The sequence below is a fragment of the Watersipora subatra genome, chromosome 1, assembly GCF_963576615.1.
Source record: "Watersipora subatra chromosome 1, tzWatSuba1.1, whole genome shotgun sequence".
NCBI lineage: Eukaryota > Metazoa > Bryozoa > Gymnolaemata > Cheilostomatida > Watersiporidae > Watersipora > Watersipora subatra.
Window position 1 is genome coordinate 21917907 of NC_088708.1, and position 21671 is coordinate 21939577.

General features: G+C 36.1%; 1 protein-coding gene across 2 annotated transcripts in view; it reads left to right on the top strand.

Moving 5' to 3' along the window:
• The window catches only part of LOC137409002 (DNA polymerase delta catalytic subunit-like), an 84197-nt gene that overhangs the window by 5991 nt on the left and 56535 nt on the right, over positions 1 to 21671 (top strand). For both annotated transcript variants that reach the window (XR_010980265.1, XM_068095534.1), the window contains exons 6-11: positions 2462 to 2670; positions 3930 to 4096; positions 7496 to 7600; positions 7899 to 8039; positions 10709 to 10819; positions 17104 to 17295. Coding sequence is in view for 1 of the 2 variants with exons in the window: in XM_068095534.1 (XP_067951635.1) it covers positions 2462 to 2670; positions 3930 to 4096; positions 7496 to 7600; positions 7899 to 8039; positions 10709 to 10819; positions 17104 to 17295 (925 nt within the window). In the remaining variant the exon portion in view is untranslated. The remainder of the gene's footprint in view (positions 1 to 2461; positions 2671 to 3929; positions 4097 to 7495; positions 7601 to 7898; positions 8040 to 10708; positions 10820 to 17103; positions 17296 to 21671) is intronic.

Below are 21671 nucleotides of genomic sequence, written 5' to 3' on the forward strand. Positions count from 1 at the left end.
CTATACGATTAGACCAAGCCGAAACAAAACTGTAAATTAGCGAGCATCTATATTTGATACGCGCTTTTCGGTAAAACTCGAAGTGTATGTTACAAACTAATGCTACGAGACGTTTTATATTGAGCCTTTTATTGGCCTTTTAATTTGCAGGATAACACCATGTGTCAAAAAAATAATCAAAATGTTTGTGAATGCCATCAAAATAAAGAGATTCCACACTGCGGCGTTTTCGTGATTGCTGCTGTGATTAACTATTCGTTTTTGAGCTTTTAAGAACTTGTAATCACATTTCCACATATTTTGCACCTTCAACACAGCAGAGTAAGACATGGTGAATCTTTCGATACCAAATAACTGTAATGTGACTTTCGTTGCAAGTAAACCTTTAACCAATTACTATTATAGTATGCAGAGGTTTCAGGTGCAAATATCATTTTGTATACCTAAATAGATGAATTAGACATGATTACATACGCCTTTTATTAATGTTGTGATTATTTCATCTTCTACATTCCCAGCAACGCTGACTATAAGCCCTAAGTAAGTGCATAAGCCTATAAGCGCTTAAGTGCTCATATCATATGTTTGTTTTAACCCAATATAAATAATTATCATAATATGGAAAACAGTGGACGCTAACAAGAAAGTTATATTTACAATTTAAACATAACTTCTATGCTTGGGTGTGTGATGAAGATTATTTATACAAAAAAGTTCATTTATGTTGGTGCTGTTTTATTATTGGTCATTCGCCTCAGTCGGTAATCTATTCTTACAGTCGGTAATCGGTAATCTATTCTTACAGTCGGTAATCGGTAATCTATTCTTACAGTCGGTAATCGGTAACAGTCGGTAATCTATTCTTACAGTCGGTAATCGGTAATCTATTCTTACAGTCGGTAATCGGTAATCTATTCTTACAGTCGGTAATCGGTAACAGTCGGTAATCTATTCTTACAGTCGGTAATCGGTAACAGTCGGTAATCTATTCTTATCTTGTTATAACTATACAGTTATAAATTGAGTCTTGCATCGTTTAGGCTGGAAAAATAGTAGAACATATCTTGTTTGACATCTTATACAGTAGACACTCCTACAACGTAAATAATCCACTCTGAAAGCGTTTACGTTATAATAATTTATCTTAATGCTAAGTGTAAAATACATGTAAATAGTCTAATCCGTTCCAAGATCTTTCCAAACTCATCTCTTATCCTCTTCAAAGTGGAAAAACTAAACTTTCTTAATTTAATGACGTAAGTAACTAGTATTATTGATTTGTATCGACAACTTCTTATTTTTTCTGATCAATTTCACTTGGTTTAGGGTCCATTATTACGGTAATTTTACTATAAGATAGGGGAGTGCACGCCTTCAGTGTCAATGTAAATCAATTTTTAAAATTTTTCTTCGGTTCATGCTGCGAAGAAAAAAAGTTGTATGTCTGAAATCAAATGAAAAAAATATATAATTCCGCTGTACATCATTTTCTCTTCTAAGTGCATCAAAAGCAAAAACAATACTTTTAAGGCTAACCATGGGACTCTCGTTGTTCAAATCCAATTTGAAAACTTGCATCGACTTGACACCTTATGTTATATGGAATTTCTTACGTAATATGATGCAAAAACTACATAAATTCTTTAATTTAATGGCATTTACGTAAAATGAGGTTTACGTAGTAGGGGCGTCTACTGCACCGTATGTTTAGGGGTCGCAGTTAAGATTTATTTGGAATATTTGTGCTGTAATGTGGTAGTTGCTTGTACACTTATATAATGTATTTCTAACTCAAGATAACAAAAAGAAAGTATTTCTTATGTAAAAAGATTTACAATCAATCGGTATGTTTTGGGCTAACAGTTACCTGATTTTAATAATAATGTCATTGTAATATAAATATGTAATAATGAGATGCAATAACAAGATGCATTAGCAAGATGCAATAATGACGTACAATAAAAAGTTGCAATAATGAGATGCAATAATGACATGCAATAATGTGATGCAATAACGTGATGCAATGATGATACTATATTATTGCCAATTTTATGGATGTTTGATTCAACTTACCAATCTCACCTTTACTTTGCTGTTAGTTATCAAAAGCAATAATATTTTAATTGATTTTTTATTCTGGAGTTGTCGTCTCACAAAATGTTCAAGGATAACTCCGAATTCAAAAGAATTGCTATTTCAACTTGGGTTGTATAGCCCAGAATTGTTAGTTGTTTGCCGGCAGTTAAAATTTTTCAGTATATATGAGAATTAAAAGTTCATATTAGATAATGGACCCACGCATCACTCTATTATACATCTCATCAAGCATTTGCAGCCATTTTACAGTCATATTACATCCAATAAAGCGTGAGAATGTGCATGTATTGCGGATGTCTTAGCTTTCTTTGGAGTGGTTTTGTACTGATGGGTAGTTTGCATGTGATTTTATGGGTTGATTTAGGTTCATGGTTGACATGAATGTAACTGGCTGCAACTGGATTGAGATTCCAGCAAAAAAATACTTTCTCCGTACAAACAAAGAATGTCGCTGTCAGATCGAATTGGATGTTTCTGTGGAAGAATTCATATCTCATCCAGCTGAAGGAGAATGGTCCATATGTGCTCCTTTCAGAATCCTCAGTTTCGATATCGAATGCGCCGGCCGTAAAGGTATGATCAAAAAAGTTTCCAAATCGCTCTGGGAAAGAGTCTTTACCATTTTGTGAAGAACAGATAACTTTATGTGTGGTTCTCAGGCTATCAATTTTGAATCCAAATAATAAACATAAACATATTCATGTTGTTATTACATACTTATGTTAGATTTTAAAGCTTGTGCCGGGTAATTTTGTATTATTAGTTTTGCTATTGGATATCTTGACACTTGTGGGTTTAGTAAAAGGTGTAAAGCAGTGTTACAGCCTCAGGACTAAAGCAGTGTTACAGTCTCAGGACTAAAGCAGTGTTACAGCCTCAGGACTAAAGCAGTGTTACAGCCTCAGGACTAAAGCAGTGTTACAGACTCAGGACTAAAGCAGTGTTACAGACTCAGGACTAAAGCAGTGTTACCGACTCAGGACTAAAGCAGTGTTACAGCCTCAGGACTAAAGCAGTGTTACAGACTCAGGACTAAAGCAGTGTTACAGACTCAGGACTAAAGCAGTGTTACAGACTCAGGACTAAAGCAGTATTACCGACTCAGGACTAAAGCAGTGTTACAGACTCAGGACTAAAGCAGTGTTACGGCTTCAGGACTAAAGCAGTGTTACAGCCGCAGGACTCAAGCACTGTTACAGTCTCAGGACTAAAGCAGTGTTACAGCCTCAGGACTAAAGCAGTGTTACAGCTTCAGAACTAAAGCAGTGTTACAGCCGCAGGACTCAAGCACTGTTACAGTCTCACGACTAAAGCAGGTTACAGTCTCAAGTCTAAAGCAGTGTTACAGCCTCAGGGCTAAAGCAGTGTTACAGCCTCAGGACTAAAGCAGTGTTACAGACTCAGGACTAAAGCAGTGTTACAGCCTCAGGACTAAAGCAGTGTTACAGCCTCAGGACTAAAGCAGTGTTACAGCCTCAGGGCTAAAGCAGTGTTACAGCTTCAGGGCTAAAGCAGTGTTACAGCCTCAGGACTCAAGCACTGTTACAGTCTCACGACTAAAGCAGTGTTACAGTCTCAGGACTAAAGCAGTGTTACAGCCTCAGGACTAAAGCAGTGTTACAGCCTCAGGACTAAAGCAGTGTTACAGTCTCAGGACTAAAGCAGTGTTACAGACTCAGGACTAAAGCAGTGTTACAGCCTCAGGACTATTACTAATTCAATTGCGTAGCATTCAATCGCATCTATTCAGTTTGTAACAATTGACTCACTTTGTTATCATGCTTGCCAATTTGAAGCCTGTCTTCCTTACTTATTGTCAATCTATTTTTCAGGTATATTTCCTGAGCCTGACAAAGATCCTGTCATACAGATAGCGAATATGGTGACTAATCAAGGAGAAAAAACTCCCTTTATAAGAAATGTTTTTACCCTTGATACGTGTGCGCCCATCATTGGTTCTAAGGTCTATTCTTTTCAATCGGAGAAAGAGCTTCTCAAGGTATTTCGTAATGTATTGAGTTGAACTCGAGTGAAGCTACATGACGTAGATTTGTTATATACTATTTTGAAATGTTATAAAATTATCTAAATCGTTCAAAACTCAGCTCACTCTCTGGTACTCCGGTATTTCTAGTGCGTTCATTAGTTAGTTTTTTTTTGTTTACCAATAATGTTTCAATGGCAAGATATTATGAAATTATTACATTTTGAATTAATATATCAAATTATATTTAATTTGTAGTATAAGATAATTGTGCTCGCAAGCTCTTGTTCAACAAAATTTTAACAATTGGGTTGGCGTAAAGTTGGTATAGTGTATCAGTTGTGAGAATAGCTACAAGTACCTGCTGATCGGTGTCTGATTGTATCAATGAGTCCTAGTAAGTCACATTCATGAATAATCGTAATCGTAGAACCTAAATGTCATTGATTTTTTTTTATCGGTACCTTATTCATTTTCATCGCAAAACCTGACTGAACTATAACTGATGAGAGCACTCTCGCACCCCCTTGTTTTGAGTGCAACAAAAAGGCTCAAAACAATGAAAACACATATGTGGCATATGTAAAAACAATATATTATTAGGTCATTCTAAGAAGAGTCTAACGTTTTCACACAGCAGCAACAAATAAAAACAACAACTCACTTTATGGTCTTTGACTTTTTTCTTGTCTTTTCTTTGCTATTATCTTATCGAAACATGCTATGGGAAATGTGCAGGTCATTTTGAGACTTGATATCTGCTTGTGATGTTTATAAAAGATGAAAGTGTGAATACATATAGTCAAGTGTTGCGATGATGAATACACTTTCTTCGTCTTCACAATTACACCTCGGCGGACAACAGCTTGCACGTCTAATCGGAAAGCCCTGCTTCAAATAGTGCACACAACTTCTCTGAACTATTAGTGTTGATTCTGTAATATTATGCGAAGCGTCTCTTTACCTGCTATAGTTGATGAGAGTTGTTACAAATATATTCATAAACAATATTTTAATTGCTGGTGCATAAAATTAATTTCAATTAAAGCAATTAGTGTATATATAATAGACGTTTTGTTAAACCATAAGATCTTGCATTAGTCCTTTACTTTAAGCTTTCTGAAAGATAAGTCACCGCTACAGTCATCACTGAGCTTTTGCTGATTCAGCACTTTGTGTGGTAAAAACTATTCAAAATTACAAAAAATAAATAAACCAAAATTAAATCTCATAAATCTCTTACACATTTACAGATGACTTCCTTTTAATAATGAACCCAGTTAACCACAAGCACGAATATGCAGACCAGAATAAGTGCATTCTCTAGCTTAAAATACTGAAGTTGAAATATAAGCTGAAAGTCAATAAAGAAAACTTCAATTTATTTACTTGTTATATACAGTGAAACTCGGATAACTCAAACTTCAAGGGACCGAGCAAAAGTGTTCGAATTATCAGAGTGTTCAAGTTATCAGAGCACTGTCACAAGTCCATGTATTCACTTATTTATTAGTAGATACATGAACATATACAAACTATAATATAAATCAAAAGCACAAATGGCTTGTTTCAAATTAAATGCTTCTAATGTAAAGTTTAAAACGTTTTTATCAAAAAGTATAGAGATTTTTCTATCACTTGAGATTGGTTTGTTTGAGGTGATGTTATTGCCAGGACGTTTTTTAGATTGACATTGGCAAAACTTGATCGTTGCTGAAATGCTCAAAGAAAAGACATCTTTTTCTTTTGAGCGTTTTACCCACGATCAATTTTGCCGATCTTTCTTGAAGTTTATGGAAAGATTACCTTACTTTACCTGGGATTCGTTAAGAGCAACACTCCGAGGCAGTTCAATTAAAAGTTTTACGAGGTTTTACGGTACATTGTATATCACTCACGCTTTTTGAATGGATACTTATTGAATGTACACACGTATTTTGTGTTTAGTTCAAACGATGAATAGTTTTTTTTAGCTAAGATAACGTATACGTTTGATTACAACATTTTTTAAGACGTTTTAAACATTCAACATTCCGACGTTAATTCAACACGGAATCAACGTCGGAAAACTAATCATCACGGGTTAGCCGGGTCACGCACTCAAGGATTTTCGCCACGCAAATACAAAACAACATGCTGTTTTTGTTTTGTATGTGCGTGGCGAAAATCCTTGCGCCCGTGGCCGGGCCAGTCCGTGCTATTCATCGTATAGCAGTATAAATCAAATTTCACTAAACCTTTAGAACAGTCGTTGACAAAAATATTTTGCCGATGGAGGTAATAACGACGCTTATGAATTACGAAAAGTTGAGGTTTACCTCTATGGCTAGGAATAAAGTGATTTCCTAAAGCGATAGCAACAGTTTCGGTAGCCGTTGGGCAAAAAACAGTTCGTTATAACAGTGTTGAATTCGAGTTATATAGAGCCATTTATCATTGCGTGGGAACGGACCAAGCAAATCCAGTCGAGTTAACCATGTGTTCGCTATATCCGAGGGCGAGTTAACCATGTGTTCGCTATATCCGAGGGCGAGTTATCCATGTGTTCGCTATATCCGAGGGCGAGTTATCCATGTGTTCGCTATATCCGAGGGCGAGTTAACCATGTGTTCGCTATATCCGAGGGCGAGTTATCCATGTGTTCGCTATATCCGAGGGCGAGTTATCCATGTGTTCGCTATATCCGAGGGCGAGTTAACCATGTGTTCGCTATATCCGAGGGCGAGTTATCCATGTGTTCGCTATATCCGAGGGCGAGTTATCCATGTGTTCGCTATATCCGAGGGCGAGTTAACCATGTGTTCGCTATATCCGAGGGCGAGTTATCCATGTGTTCGCTATATCCGAGGGCGAGTTATCCATGTTTCACTGTATATCTATATATATATATATATATATATATATATATATATATATATATATATATATATATATATGAATTACATATACATGTTTCACTGTATATGAAATTCATGCAATAAATCAATAAGTTTAGACAGTAGTTTAAGTATTGTGATGTTAAGATTATGGCTCACACTTTAAAAATTAATTCTATTTCACGGGTTCTTACTTTTCTCTGGGAGCATGGGGCATTTCTGATTAACTGCCACCTCTTCCCAGCGAAAAATCCCTTGAAAAACAAGGGATTACTGTATATACACAAATTAAAATAGTGTATATTGAAACAATATATACGAATTAGCTTATATACATGTACAATCTAATTAAACTATCATTATATTGTATATTCACAAGTTAGTGTATATACAGTGATCCCTCTAACTGAAATAACTTCATAAAATTTGCAAGTTATATTTAGGCTTGACGACATTTTATTTTAAAAGAAATTATTTGCCCTTGTAATTCATCTTGCTCTCTATATCGTCACCCTAATCGCTTTTACTTGTTTTGCAGAGTTGGGCAGCGTTTATACGCGAGGCAGACCCTGACATAATCACAGGCTACAACATACAGAACTTTGACTTGCCCTTTCTGCTTAACAGAGCCAGTCATTTGAAGGTAATCTATGTTCAAGCAATCTGCAGTAACTAGTGGTGGGTGCTCTCTATCGGCATCCTAACATTTTTTGCATTGCATTCCTCCCTTATTTGTCATCCGCACCTTTTATTTGTAAAATCATACTGACAACACGTGATAGACAATTTACTCACCTTATTCAAAGCAGTGCAATGATATGCTGTGCAAGATTCAGCTGTTCTCAGCATTATATGAATCAGAGCTGTTGACAGTTTTTATTGGACCAGACTGTTCTTGTATCAATTTTCAAATATGGGTAATGCGCAGGAAATCTTTGTAGGTAGAACATTTTGCATTTCTGGGTCGAGTTAAGAACAACTGTTCCACCATACGTGAACGAGAGATAGCTTCGAAGCAGATGGGTAGAAGAGAGAACAAAATCATAAATATTGAAGGAAGAGTACAATTCGATCTACTACAGGTAGGGTTTACCCCTAGTCTTTCTCCTTACGTGAGGTGTTGGTTTTATGATATTGTTCTGTTGGAGTTCTGTAAAGCTTGCAGCTAGCCGATCGTTTTCCTGATTCGCACTGGTTTATAACAATGAATTTAAAGTTTACCGAAATACTTTGGTATACATTGCATAAAAGGTAAGAAAATTCATCCATCCTTGTGGTCCAAGGCTTATCTTTTTAAAAATCATAAACTACAGCATTAAAGAAGGTGTCGAAATCAAACAGATTTTTGGTTTGTATGCGGTTTTGTGTTGTCAACATGGGCATTTAGACTTGCCTAGCTAGTTGCTTTCTATCTTATATTAGGATGTTACTAAATGCAATGATAAAATAGAAATAACATAAAAATTGTGCAAATAGTAATTGTTCTTGCAAATGCTTGTCTTGTTAAAGCTCCCACACATGCCTATATTCAGCCAGTTTTAAGCTAAAACCTCAATTGGTAGTAATTTACAAAAAATGTGATTAAAAAATCTGATCAATAACTTGTTGGCGTTTCATCTTATCATTTTAGTTTTTTCGATGACTATTCAATTAAGACAAACTTTAAAAAAATTCAAAACCCAAATGCTGCAGTTTCATTTTATTATGCGTAATTATCAGTTTCACTTCTAAACCTTTTTCTGACTGTAGTTTTTTTTATAGTTAAGTTTGTATAGTGGTTGTCATCGTAGGAAATTATAATTCGGTAAACTTAACGCTATTCGTTCAGTTACAGGTTTTAATGTAAATCTTATTACATTTGCAGCAGGTAAGTGCGTAGTTCATAGCTCCTTGCGATGTAGCTGACGCAACAAACCTGGAATCACCAAAAAGATCGAAAGCGAGCAAGTTTTGTCTGAGCCACTAAATAATTGCTTTAAAATTTTAAAGTATTAGATGCTCACCCAACTGCTAGCGTCATTGAGTTCCTTCTCTTAATAAATAAGTTGATTTTATCTCGAGATTAGTCCAGCCAGCTGTGCTGTAGAAAGTTGTTCAAACTTTCCAGTTTATTGGTTTGTTGTCTGTCATTGAAATTAAACTAACTTTAGAAGATTTAAAAAAATAAAAATACCGACAGTTGCTTTTGTCTGACTGATTTTCTTAGCTGTGAAAAAGTTGAATCACGATAGGCTAAGCTAAAATCATACAAGTAACTAAAATTAAAAATACAGAATCTCTTAACTCCTTGTGACAATCACCATTTTGTGATGGATTCATATGTATTAGAATGGCTTGATAGAGACTATCACTCTATACAGTCATACTTCAACTTACGAGCTTAATGCGTTCCGAGACTGAGCTCGTATGTCAATTTACTCGCATGTTGGTGCAATTTATTTATATATAGAACAATTAAATATATATTTATTGGTTTCCATACTCTGTAAAATGCAAATAAAACACTCAAAACAAGATATTGTAACAGAAAGAACATGTTGGTTATTGTCCTAACTTACCACTTGCTTTCAAAAAGCAACAAATAAAAAAAATGCAAGGAAATGTGTTAAATTAAAATGTAAAATTAAATACATACAATAGCAGCTAACGCTAGCATTTGCCAGAGAGAGATATATAAGTTATCCTTCACTACAACAGTTGACTTTGATAAATTTGGATTTTATCAAAGTCTCAAAAGACAAACTTAGAAGCAAATCTAAAAGCAAACTTTCATTTTTAACTTAACGTAATTAAAATTTCTTCGGCGTTCATAGTTTGGAGTTTCTCGCTAGTTAGCTAATTTTTCCTTTGTTTCGCTTTCACGACTAGCCGGCCGTTTTAAGATGAACCTATCTAAGGACGTTTGCCTTTGTCGCCCTTTCAACATGTCGCGATTAGGGCGAACACAGGTGTCGTCACAAAGGTTTAATGCACGACCACTAGCCAACTTGTCCGAATGTCTATTTTTATCATTTTGATAGATAGCGGCGGCCTTTTCAAATAGCGTCGTTTCAGTTACGCTGTCACCGGCCAATTGTTTATGTTATATCCAATGTCTGAGCGGTCTCTCCATCAGCGGTAGTGAAGATCGCCGCGCCGTTTAGAAACTACGGTTAGTACTTTTGCGAGCTAAATGCCCTGAATATAATCCTTCTGTTTGATAATTGTGGATGTATTTCCGTCATATTGCTGAGCTAGCTCAATCATGCATACACATTTCGCATATTTTTCAATAATTTTCCGTTTAATATCAATTGTTATCATTTGCTTTTTCTTTGCATTATTTTTCATTTTACTGGCAAACTTTCGGTCTACGCACAGTACTTTTAATTCACATAATTCTGCACTGAAAAGCGTGCACAAAAACACGGTACAAAAGTATAACCTGTGCAGTTGAAAAATACAGATTGATGCTGTTGTCATAAAACACCTCCGGCATACTTGGCAACTGACTCACGTGCTCGTATCTCAAATATGGCTTGTATGTTAGTGCTAAAACTTGCTTAAAAGCTGGCTCGTATCTCAAGTTTTTCGTACATTGGAGCACTCGTAAGTTGAAGTATTACTGTAGCTGGATTATAGTGTCACTAGAGGAGATACAAAGAGGAGATACAAAGAAAGTTGATTCAATATTGACATGATAACGAAAAATATTGAAAGGAAAAATATGCATGTAAAGCCTATTATGCCTTCAATCTTTTGTTCATGACAGGTCCTGTTGAGAGACTACAAGCTCCGCAGCTATTCTCTAAATGCTGTCTCCTACCACTTCTTGGGTGAACAGAAGGAGGATGTCCACCACGCCATCATCACTGATCTACAGGTAGACTTCTATATTACGTCTTATTCGCAGAGTCATTAGCAGATAAATGGCAAAAATAAAACATATTACCAAATAGTTAAAAACAAAAACTTGAGAACTGTATGAAATCTGCTGTCTATGTGTCACATACAGCAGGAGAGTGCAGAGTGTGTGCTTGAGACTTTGCCCAGATATGAAGAAATCTAAGAGTAGATCTGTGAGGGAAGATAACTCCAGTTTCAAAGGTGCCAGCTGTATTATAGTTATTGAGTCACTACCATAACGGTCATATAGAAGAGTCTCATAAACACTATTCGGGGTGTTCAATACAACATTAATTTAGCTAACAACATTGAGTTATATATGTGGCGATTTGTACAACTAGATGTGTTTATGGTGTTATGAGTTCAGTGCTGGAAAAAGGTTGGTGAATAATAATGCTGAATAGAATTTGATATCTTGAGGAAAAATCGAAGTTAAGTAGCTGATAATCAAGGACAACATATTATTTTACGACTCTCAGTCCTCAAATGTCGACCAACTGAACCAATCGAATATGGAAGGCTAGTTTAGGTTGAGTGATGCCGATATCCAGACAAGCTATTGTCTGTATTTCCTCTGTTGAGGCTGGTTCTAGTATGTGTGGAGGTTATATGTAGCTCCATTGTAGTGCTGCACGATAAAACGATATCATGCAATGTGACGATATATTTCAGTGGATGATTTTATATTTGGTCAGTTTTCAAATTGATATGAATATCGAAGCCGATATTTTAGTAAAATATCAGCTCAGTTTATTTTGAAAAACGAGTTGTCCACTCTCTTTATTGTAAAGAAGGGACAACTCCTGTTTCTCAACCGATAATACCCAATATCCTTTTATATCGTTCATGTTAAAGCCTAACACTATATATCAATAGAAGAATACTCCAACGTTCGATATTCAATATATTTAGAGACCAAATAATCAAATATACATGCAAAGATATTGTGCAGCACTACTCCATTGTTCTTGGGTAGTTGAAATTCACCATCCTGATTGGCCGGCTTATACCGGCCCACTGATTGGTTCTTTACTACGCACGGTGGTTCACATTTGTTTTCTTCAACTTCTTTACTGGAATAACCCTGAAGGATGATAATGAGATGCAAGGTGGAGCAACTCTGTATTCATGTTTTGTGCACAGCCGTAACAAATACATCTGTTCCTTGTAACAGATATATTTGTACTAAGAAACAAAAGAATTGCAATAGTAATGGCCTGAAAATTGTGACTCTGTACATAATTCAAAGTTAAAGGTTGACTTGCAACAAAATTCACATTACAGTTATTTGGTATCAAAAGATTCACCATGTCTTACTCTGTTGTGTTGTAGGTGCCAAATATGTGGAAATGTGATTACAAGCTCTTAGAAGCTCAAAAACGAAAAGCCGCCGTAGATTGGAATCTGTTTATTTCTCTGACGTAGTCATGACAGTTTGGTTATCGTCTTGTCACGTGATGTTCTCACGTGAATTGAAAGGCCAATAAAAATCTCAATATGAAACTTATCGTAGCACTAGTTTATGACAAACACTTCGGGTTTTGTCGAAGACCCCTTATCAAATACAGTGAAACTCGGATAAATCGCCCTCGGATATATCGAACACATGGTTAATGGAACTCGAATGGATTTGCTTGGTCCGTTCCCACGCAATGATAAATGGCTTTAGATAACTCGACCGAAACTCCGTTAACTCGAACAGTTTTTTGCCAAACGGCTACCGAGATGGTTGTTACTATCGCTTTAGAATATCACTATTCCAAGCCATAGAGATAAACATCGACTTTAGTAGTTCTTAGGCCTCGTTATTACCAACATCGGCAAATATTTTCATTAACGACTTTTCCAAAGGTTTGCAAAAATCAAATTTTACCAAACATCCGCTTAGCGATAACCCTCCGAAAGCAAGAAAAGCGAGGTAAAATTTGGATAACTTTAAAGTAATATCGGCAAAATTGATAATGGGTTTTTAATGGTAAAGCAGTTTTGTAATAACTGACTTACTGCAAAATTGATCTTGGTTAAAACGCTCGGTAGAAAAATATGTATGTATTTTTTCTGAGTTTTAACCGCGATAAAGTTTTGCCAATTTTAATCCGAGAACATCCTGGCAGTCACATCACCTAAAGCAACAAACAAATCTCAAGTGATAAAAAAATATCTATACCTTCTGATTAAAAATATTTAAAACTTCACACGAGAGACCCTTTAACTTGCAACAAGCAATCTATGCTTTTGATTGATATACAGTTTGTATATGTACATGTATCTACTGATAAATACGTGCACTTATGACTGTCCTGATAACTTGAACGCTCTAATAACTCGAACACTTTTGCTCGGTCCCTTGAAGTTTGAGTTATCCATGTTTCACTGTATAGATACTTGCTATTTTACAATTTTGTTTCGGCTTGATCTAATCGTCAAATCGTAATCTGATCATGTGACCCAATACTTCGAAAATAATTTCTGCAGCACTTTTCGATTATCACAGGTGACCAACAGGCTCGTCATGATTATCAGCCAATGATATGTACTCCTTCGAGCTAAGGCTAAAAATTTAACAAATTTTTATGGTAAGTTATAAGGTATCAGTGCAAAAAGTGACAGCATTACAATGACGATAAAATAGACGCGTAAGAACAATAGACATGGTTTTATTGAATGCGTGAAGTATATTTGTGAAAATATTTCGACGAATGAGGTTGCGTGAAAGTGTAAACAGAAACCATCCTGTAACAATTACGTCCCATTTGAGCCGTTTTGGAAAGAGAATCCAAACTACGGCGGTCTCGTGTGGCTGCGATTAACTGTTCGGTTTTTAGCTTTTAAGAGCTTGTAATCGTATTCCCACATATTTTGCACCAACAACATAACAGAGTAAGACATGGTGAACCTTTTGATACCAAATAACTGTAATGTGAATTTTGTTGCAAGTCAACCTTTAAGCATTTGGATGCATGAATGGAAACAGCGCTTGTAATTTAGTCACCTGATGAATATTTCTAGAATTAACCTGAACTGTGGGTACCTAATATATTGCGAGCTCAGTCAGTCATTGTTAGGTTCATGTATATTTTAATCGTGATTGTGCATGTCTGCATTTGACCTTGTTATGGTGATACTGTGCTACATGGATTGAATTTGACCTTGTTACGGTGACTTCATTATGGTGATAATGTGCTACATTGTTTGAATTTGACCTTGTTATAGTGACCTCGTTATGGTGATACCGTGCTATCCTGTACCTTTCATGTTCCCTCTACATTGCGGATTCTCCCTCAGGAGGTTCAAATAAATAACAATGCCTACAGGCCTTTTAGATTGAAATCTGGATTTTGAAAATCGGTGTTGCTGAACTGGCAGTTTGTTGCTCAAAGACTACGAGGGGTAAAGGTCGTTCACAATAATTGCTTCGACTGCATAATCTCTCTGGGGTTTTTTCCTGAACAATCAAGTCAGTCTTAATGTTTGTTTTCAGGTAAAGCAACATGGAGATATATATATTTAATTGTAAGTTGCATTATTTTCCGAACACTCACTTTAATCTTGTAAACTGAGGTTAATCTAATCTATGCAGATAATGATGCCTTGGTTCGCTTTTCAGTCAGAGCTGTACCTAACTACCCCCATAAGTGCGAAAACACTATTGCTATATTCTATTTAGTTGTATACTCATTTGAGCCTTTACAATATATATATTATATATATATAATATATATTATATATAATATATACTGCATATGCGATGTACATGTTTAATCTATATGTATGTATAGATAAAACGTATATACATGTATACTGCATATGCGATATAATTTATATATATAAATCTCAGTGTATGTTGTCATTTGTCTATTCGGTTAAAGCGATAGAATTTAAGGAACCAAAAATCTACTTTGAACTTGAGTTGAACTCGGAACCTCCAGGTCTGCAGACCGGCGAGCTAATTCACTACACTACACTGTCCTTGCCATACTATGATCTAATAGGGCACATACTTATGCATCGCTTGTGAAAATACTATTGACCAGTTTGACGTTTACAAGCTGTTTTCAAGGCTATTGTTATAGTAAAGATATATATTAGCTTACCGGGTAAGTTACTCAAATTCTTTGGGTAATTATTTGTATTACCCGTGCAACGCCGGGCATTCAGCTAGTCTTTACTATAATAAGAGCCGTGTTCATCCGTCACCACGCTAAGAGCGTTAGGAAAATGGATTGCCCTCCATGGGAATCATACTTGGGGCTTCGTATTTAGAGGCAAGCATCCTACCACTACACCACTCGGTCATCTTGCTGCGTTGTGAAATGATCGTGGATATAATATAGTGTTTAGACATGATGATCTCTCATGGCGCACGGCACTGCCAAGCGTACTAGTGTATATGTAATGTGTAAATAACATATATATAATGCATATATAATGTGCATCTATAACATAAATATAATGCGTATATAACTTGTCTAAAAGTTTATCAGTGGCCACAAGTTTTCAAGTTTTTATTTTATTCGAGTACTATTCTCTCAATAACTCTGCTATTTAATTAATTATGTAGTGAAATGAATTATTAATTGTTTTTGTTAAAATTTATTTCAATTAAGCTATTTTTTTGTTCTGAAACTTCCGTTTCTCTGATAAAGCTTCAAATAAAAATACTTGTGTACGCATGGAGTTGAAATCCTGTTTATGGATATTTGAGTTAGCTTACATGTGCTACTGAAAATTGCTTTCAATCACTCCCTCTCATTTATCAACATCATATATCATATCAATAAGAAGTATTCACTCTTAGTTTTAGTTGTTTGAAACACCTGATTGTGCTCGCCGCTGCAGCAGCTGATCTTTAGCAGGCAAAGATAGCCAGTCCGATAGCCAGTCCAGCATCAGCTTGCATAGTTACGACTAACTAGGATTTGTCTACCCATGAAAGGAATGACAACTCTGTTTAAGCTGTTTAATATAATTTTTAAACATTTTAAATGTATTCTGCTAAAGACAACATTTGTAATCTGAACTTGGAGATTAGATGACACTGTTCATCAAAGCATATTTAAACTAGCCCCTTTTAGCTGTTTGAGAATACTATCCCAGAATGAAGCCTGTTTACCTGTATTGATGAGATATTTGAGTGTTTGTGGTTCACCTTAAGATCGTTATCAAAGTGCTCTGGTTACCACAGTTATTACTGCAGCCAACACAAAAAGTGCTAATCCAGCATTGTGCGTCATCTTATCCTCATCAGGTGGATTGAAACAATGCAATGAATTACTTCACAAGTATTATTAAGTGTTTTACTTGGGTGCTTTTGGATTCCTACACCTGTTACTGAATATTACTAAAATCTCTCGTGGAATGGGTCATATAATAAGAATTTGTTTAGTTTTACTAGCATCCATATCCTTTCTCTACATGCCGCTTTGGTGTGCTTTTGATGTGTGACCAGCATGGTTATTACTTTATCCATGGCCCATTAACGATGGCCCATTAACGATTCCACTAAACCTTTTTGCCTGACATCGAATGCATTTGCTATATAGCAAGCTATGGTTATCATAGCCTATAAACTATGAAATATTTATAAAAAAGTGGTAGCTGCTTTTAATAATGTGCCTATCCACCGTCGATGGACTTGGTTATCGCAAGCCCTGTGCACCCTCATCAAGGCAAAAACGACGATGATTCCCTTAAAACTGTAAGAAATGCAATTGAAATGCAAAGGCCTCATGTGTCCTCTAATCAGGTACAGTGGACCCTCGTCATACGATTTTAATTCATTCCAGTGTTTGCATTGTAGGGCGAAAAGGGGTTGCACTGTAATCCTACTCGAAAAGAATCCGACAACACCCTATATTTTGCCCTAATCTGGTTGTGAAATGTTTAACTGATTTGATTTTCATCTACTGTTTTTAGCTGGCAGTAGGTTGTTTGTAGCACATTAGCCAATTCCACCACAGTTACACAATGTTCAACAAATGGAACATTCTGAGTGTCTGACTCACTAGCTAGCCAGGCTGGCAACTTTACAAATCTGTACAAAAGTCCAGGTATCTTGGAGCTATTATGTTATTCTTACTCCCTGATAGTACATACTCATTTCTCCCCGAGTACTGTCGACTCAAAAACAATATGGTTACCTTTTAAACAATGCTACATTTTTATGTATTTTTAATAATAGGCGTAAGGTGGAGTGCTAGACTAAGCCTCTATTAAATCTCCGTGTAGGACTACTGGGAATTGTCTCCTACTCATTTGTAGAACGGAACGGAACAGACGCGTCGGAGACTGGCTGTTTATTGTATGAAGGATGCTATCTTGCCTCTGAGGCTACTAGACAAACTCATGTGTATAATAAACTACATGGAGATGGCCCGAGTAACTGGTGTGCCTCTCAACTATCTTCTCACCCGTGGCCAACAAATTAAAGTTATATCGCAGCTCCTCAGGAAGGTAGGCAGCGAAAATTAGTCCATTTTCATAATAGCCAGATTAGTCATACAGCTGGCAGGTCATCAACTGTTGCCATGCATTTTAGATCTTATGTAAGCCATGCAACGAGTTTTCGCAAGAATGGCGCAACAACGATTTATTGCAGCCAATGCGTCATATCTAGGCCTCACCATTGCTATCTAAATATAAACATATTTGACGGATCACCGATTGTTATCCCTGATACAGTTTTGCTTATCATTCAACGGCTACTTTCGCAATTCCATTATTTATAGACATTGCTGGGATGATGAGGTTCTGAGAAATTTATTGCCGATGTCTAAGTCATTATAATAAAAATAGGCTGTGGGTGTGATAGCATAGGGTCAATGGCCAAAGCGCAAAGCACGAGTTGATGACTCAGGCAGCCAGCGCAACCAAACCTCTGCATACTAATTCAATTCATTCTTGTGTTGAACCTTTTTACGTTGGATCAAATATTCCTGTTAGAATACACTGTAAATTGTGTAATTTGTTCAACTGACCATAAATCTGCAAGAACTCTTCAGTAACCTCAGCATATGAATGTAACTTTTTTTGGAACCTACTTTTTATGTTAAACATGATGTATGTTTCGTGAAATGTCCATATAAGAATATGATGCAATTCATTTAAAGCGTTCTATAGCCTTAGAACTTACAAGGACTTTGTTATAAATCCTGCTAATAATCGCAACAAAACAAATACATTACAGAGTTATAGAAAAGAGAAACCTAAAAGATAAATTGATAAGAACAGGGAAACTTAGGCTTGACAGTGCAGAGGTGCCGAACTAGATGCGCTGAGGTGAAGCTGCCAAGTTAGAAGTAGTGATAGAGATATCCGGATTAATTTAGCAGAGTAACTTACTTTAAATTTAAAAATGGGGACTAACTCAGCTTATAAATTTCTGTGTCTGCCTTTCCATTCTTTTTTCAACTTTTTCCTTTACTGTTATACTCAGAGCAACTTTGCATGTCAACTCTTGGAATTACTTTGTTTGTAGAGTGAAATATTCTCTTGAATTTGTTGAGTTTGTTCATCGTGTGTTTTGGCTGATCTGTATGCTAGAAGAGTCTAAACCGCAGATTTGACTGAGTTTTTAACTTTAAAAATTTCGCTGTTCTGTCAGTAATTTCTTTTCTGATTTCACATACACTTGTTTTTATACTGTAAAAGTATTCATCGTACTAATTTCTCCAAACAGTCAGGAGTTTCTATGAAAAGAGATTTTTTAAGTTCTCGTTGATTGACTCTAAGTAGACTCACTACTTATTCAAACTCTAAATTATATTTTTTACAATTGTTTTATTTCTATTGATACGCAATACCAACGGCTCTTCTGAGGTTATTTATACCAATTTAGATTAGTTAATAACCAGCTTTTAGGGTTTTGGTTTCGATTAAATCAAGGTTATTTTAAATTAATTTTTATATTATAGTAAAGTGATGTGAACAATCAAAATCGAAATTACAAGATACATCATGCAATACAAAGCAGATGTCACTAGCTGTAGTTGAAATTTTTAGAGAGTGCTGTTTTTATCTATTAAAGAGTACCAATTCTCTAATGGTGCGTTTACACTGGCCGACACCGACTCCGATTAGGTGCCAATACCCCGACTCAGACAGGTACCTCAGACATTTCACGTGTGGGCGCCGACACCGACTCCCCCTTTACATTGCAACGATCAAACGATTTTTGTCGGTACCAACAGCCAATCACAGCGTTTCGCCGTTCTGACCTTCACCCGGCCACGCGAAGACGAGTACACATAAAAATCAACGCGCTTGATGTGGAAAATTATATACTAGTACTACACTACTACTACTGCTCCTACTACTATCGCTAGAAACAACTACTGAATGCCAAGCAATGAATGAATAATAAGGCAATGAAAACCCGAGCAAAGAACTGTACGTACAGTTCTTTCGTCCGAGTAATTATAATAAATAAAATGAAGAAGATTGAATGGTGAATGTATATTTGTGGTAGTAGTAGTGTGGTGGACGCCGGGCCAACACTTTACACTTTTTGTAATTATTTGTTTGTATATATTTTATATGTCTGTAAATATTTTATTATATGGGTTGTCCTTTTTATTCCCTTTTTATTGTTGGCCTTGTTACTCGTTATGCTATCAATTGTCGTCGTTTATGTTGTCATATCAACGCACTAGCGGGCCTAATTATTGGCCATTCAAACATTGTTAGCCGGTGTTCTCACTCGGTCCCGTTAGCCGAAACGGGCAATTTTATTGTATATAAGGAGCAACGCTCACTTAGTAGACAGAGCAAATGGCCGTACGCTCCTCGGCTAGTGAATTTCCTTCGCTAATAAAACATTGAATGAAATCACACGCAATTTATTTCTGTATGACATAATCTAGATCGTACCAAGTAAGGGCTGGCAAATTCCTTTACAGTAGTACTAGTAGTAGAACTAGTAGTAGTCGTACAACTGGCTATTCACTTTTAATTAATTTAAATTAAAGAACTAACTTGATTTTTTGGTACTCTCGCGTTCACATCGTTGCTAGCCATGCTGGTTCACTATTAAAAAGAGAACGAGGGAAAGTTTAATGACAGTCTTCTAGCCTCTCATTAAACCTAGCCCTTTCGTTTCATAAACTTAGCACTGTCATTAAAGCCTAGGCTCATTTAACCAGAGGCTCCTAGCTTCTGATTGGCTGATGAGCGCCCGATTTGTCGGTGCAACCGGGCACTGCTGGGTAGCTCCGACACCGACTTTCAGATCGGTGCCGACACCGATTTTTCTGTTCACACCTACCGACACCGACTCATCAAATTTGTCTGTGCACGACAAAATCGGTGACAAAATCGGCCAGTGTAAACGCACCATAAGAATAAATTTCATAAGAATAACTTCATGTGTAGGATCAAACATTTGTAATTCTGTGCAATTCATTGCCTCAGCGGATGTTACATCAGACCCATCTTTGAAGTACAAAAACTTGGTGAATAAGGGGAATGGATGTTAAGTGCCCTGTACAAGGGCTTGTTATGCTGAGATGATTTCTGTCTGTTCAGTGCCTAAGCCGATACCTACTGCCCATTCAGTAGTGTCTAGGCCAATTATGAGAGACCATAAACGGATGGTTGCTAGGAGACCGAACTTCTTAACATATGTAGTTTTTTACTGATTACATAATCAGTTTTATGCACCGAATAGCTTCGCCGGCAGATGGTCAGTTGCACCTTTTTACGCTACCACAAAACAATTGAGTTCTCACCGCTTTAGAAAGTGTCGGATTGTTCTATAGAACAGCTGATAAGTTACCTCTTTAAATTATTTCAAGTTTTTATTCTTCCGACATATTTATAAATAAAAGTTCTAATTTATTATCAGAAAGCTACTTAGCATACCAACGGTCTCGTTAAAAAACCTATTCTATCTGAATGAGTTATTTATTAACATGAATTGTGCACAAAAAGCTGACCTTGAAGATGAACTCACACAAAAATTTAATAGATTATATTAGAAAGTATTTATTTTTATATTATTTGTGATTGTTTTTGGTGCTTGATATGATCTGACTGCCAGGATGTTTCAAGATTAAAATCGATAAAACTTCATCGCGATTAAAACACTCGGAAGACAAATACGTGCGAAATTATATCACTAGTTATCGTTGCTTTAGTTGATATCGGTTACAGTTATATAGTTACAGTTAGTTATAGTTGATATAGTTACAGCATCACGCTTCTCTATTCTGTCGGTCTCTGCAAATATAGACGTCATAAGCGCACTTTCCTTTGATCTGAGCGTTTTAACCACGATCAAGTTTTTCAATTTTAATCTTGCGACATTCTGGCCATCAAATCACCTCAAACACCAAAAACAATTGCAAATAATGGAAACATACGGATACTTTCTGATAAAATCTACTAAAATTTTGTGCCAGTTGATCTTTAAATAAGTATCAAATAAATATGTGAAATTCATTGTGATTGATTCATAAACTGTTTAAATGCAGCTGCTTTGTAATTGTATCGGTTATATCAAGTTTGGTGTCTAAAAAATGCTGTCACAATGTTTAAATGGCTTTCCATACATTTGCTTTCTCCCAGCATCCTAATACATGCAGTTGATGAAAAAATGTAAAGAAATTGACTTAAAAAATAACAGATCAGATGGCGGTCTACTTTAGGGCCGCACCAAGAGATATTTTTCCCCGCATGACACTATCAGTTGCTCGTATCAATCTGAAGTGTCGCCAGGCAGGCCAACTAACAATTGTAAAATCTGTTTGATACTTTTGGCGTAATGTGATTCCCTACTTGAATAGCTTCTCAATATGTCTTTTAGGGATTCGTACTTTAAATAATATTTCCAT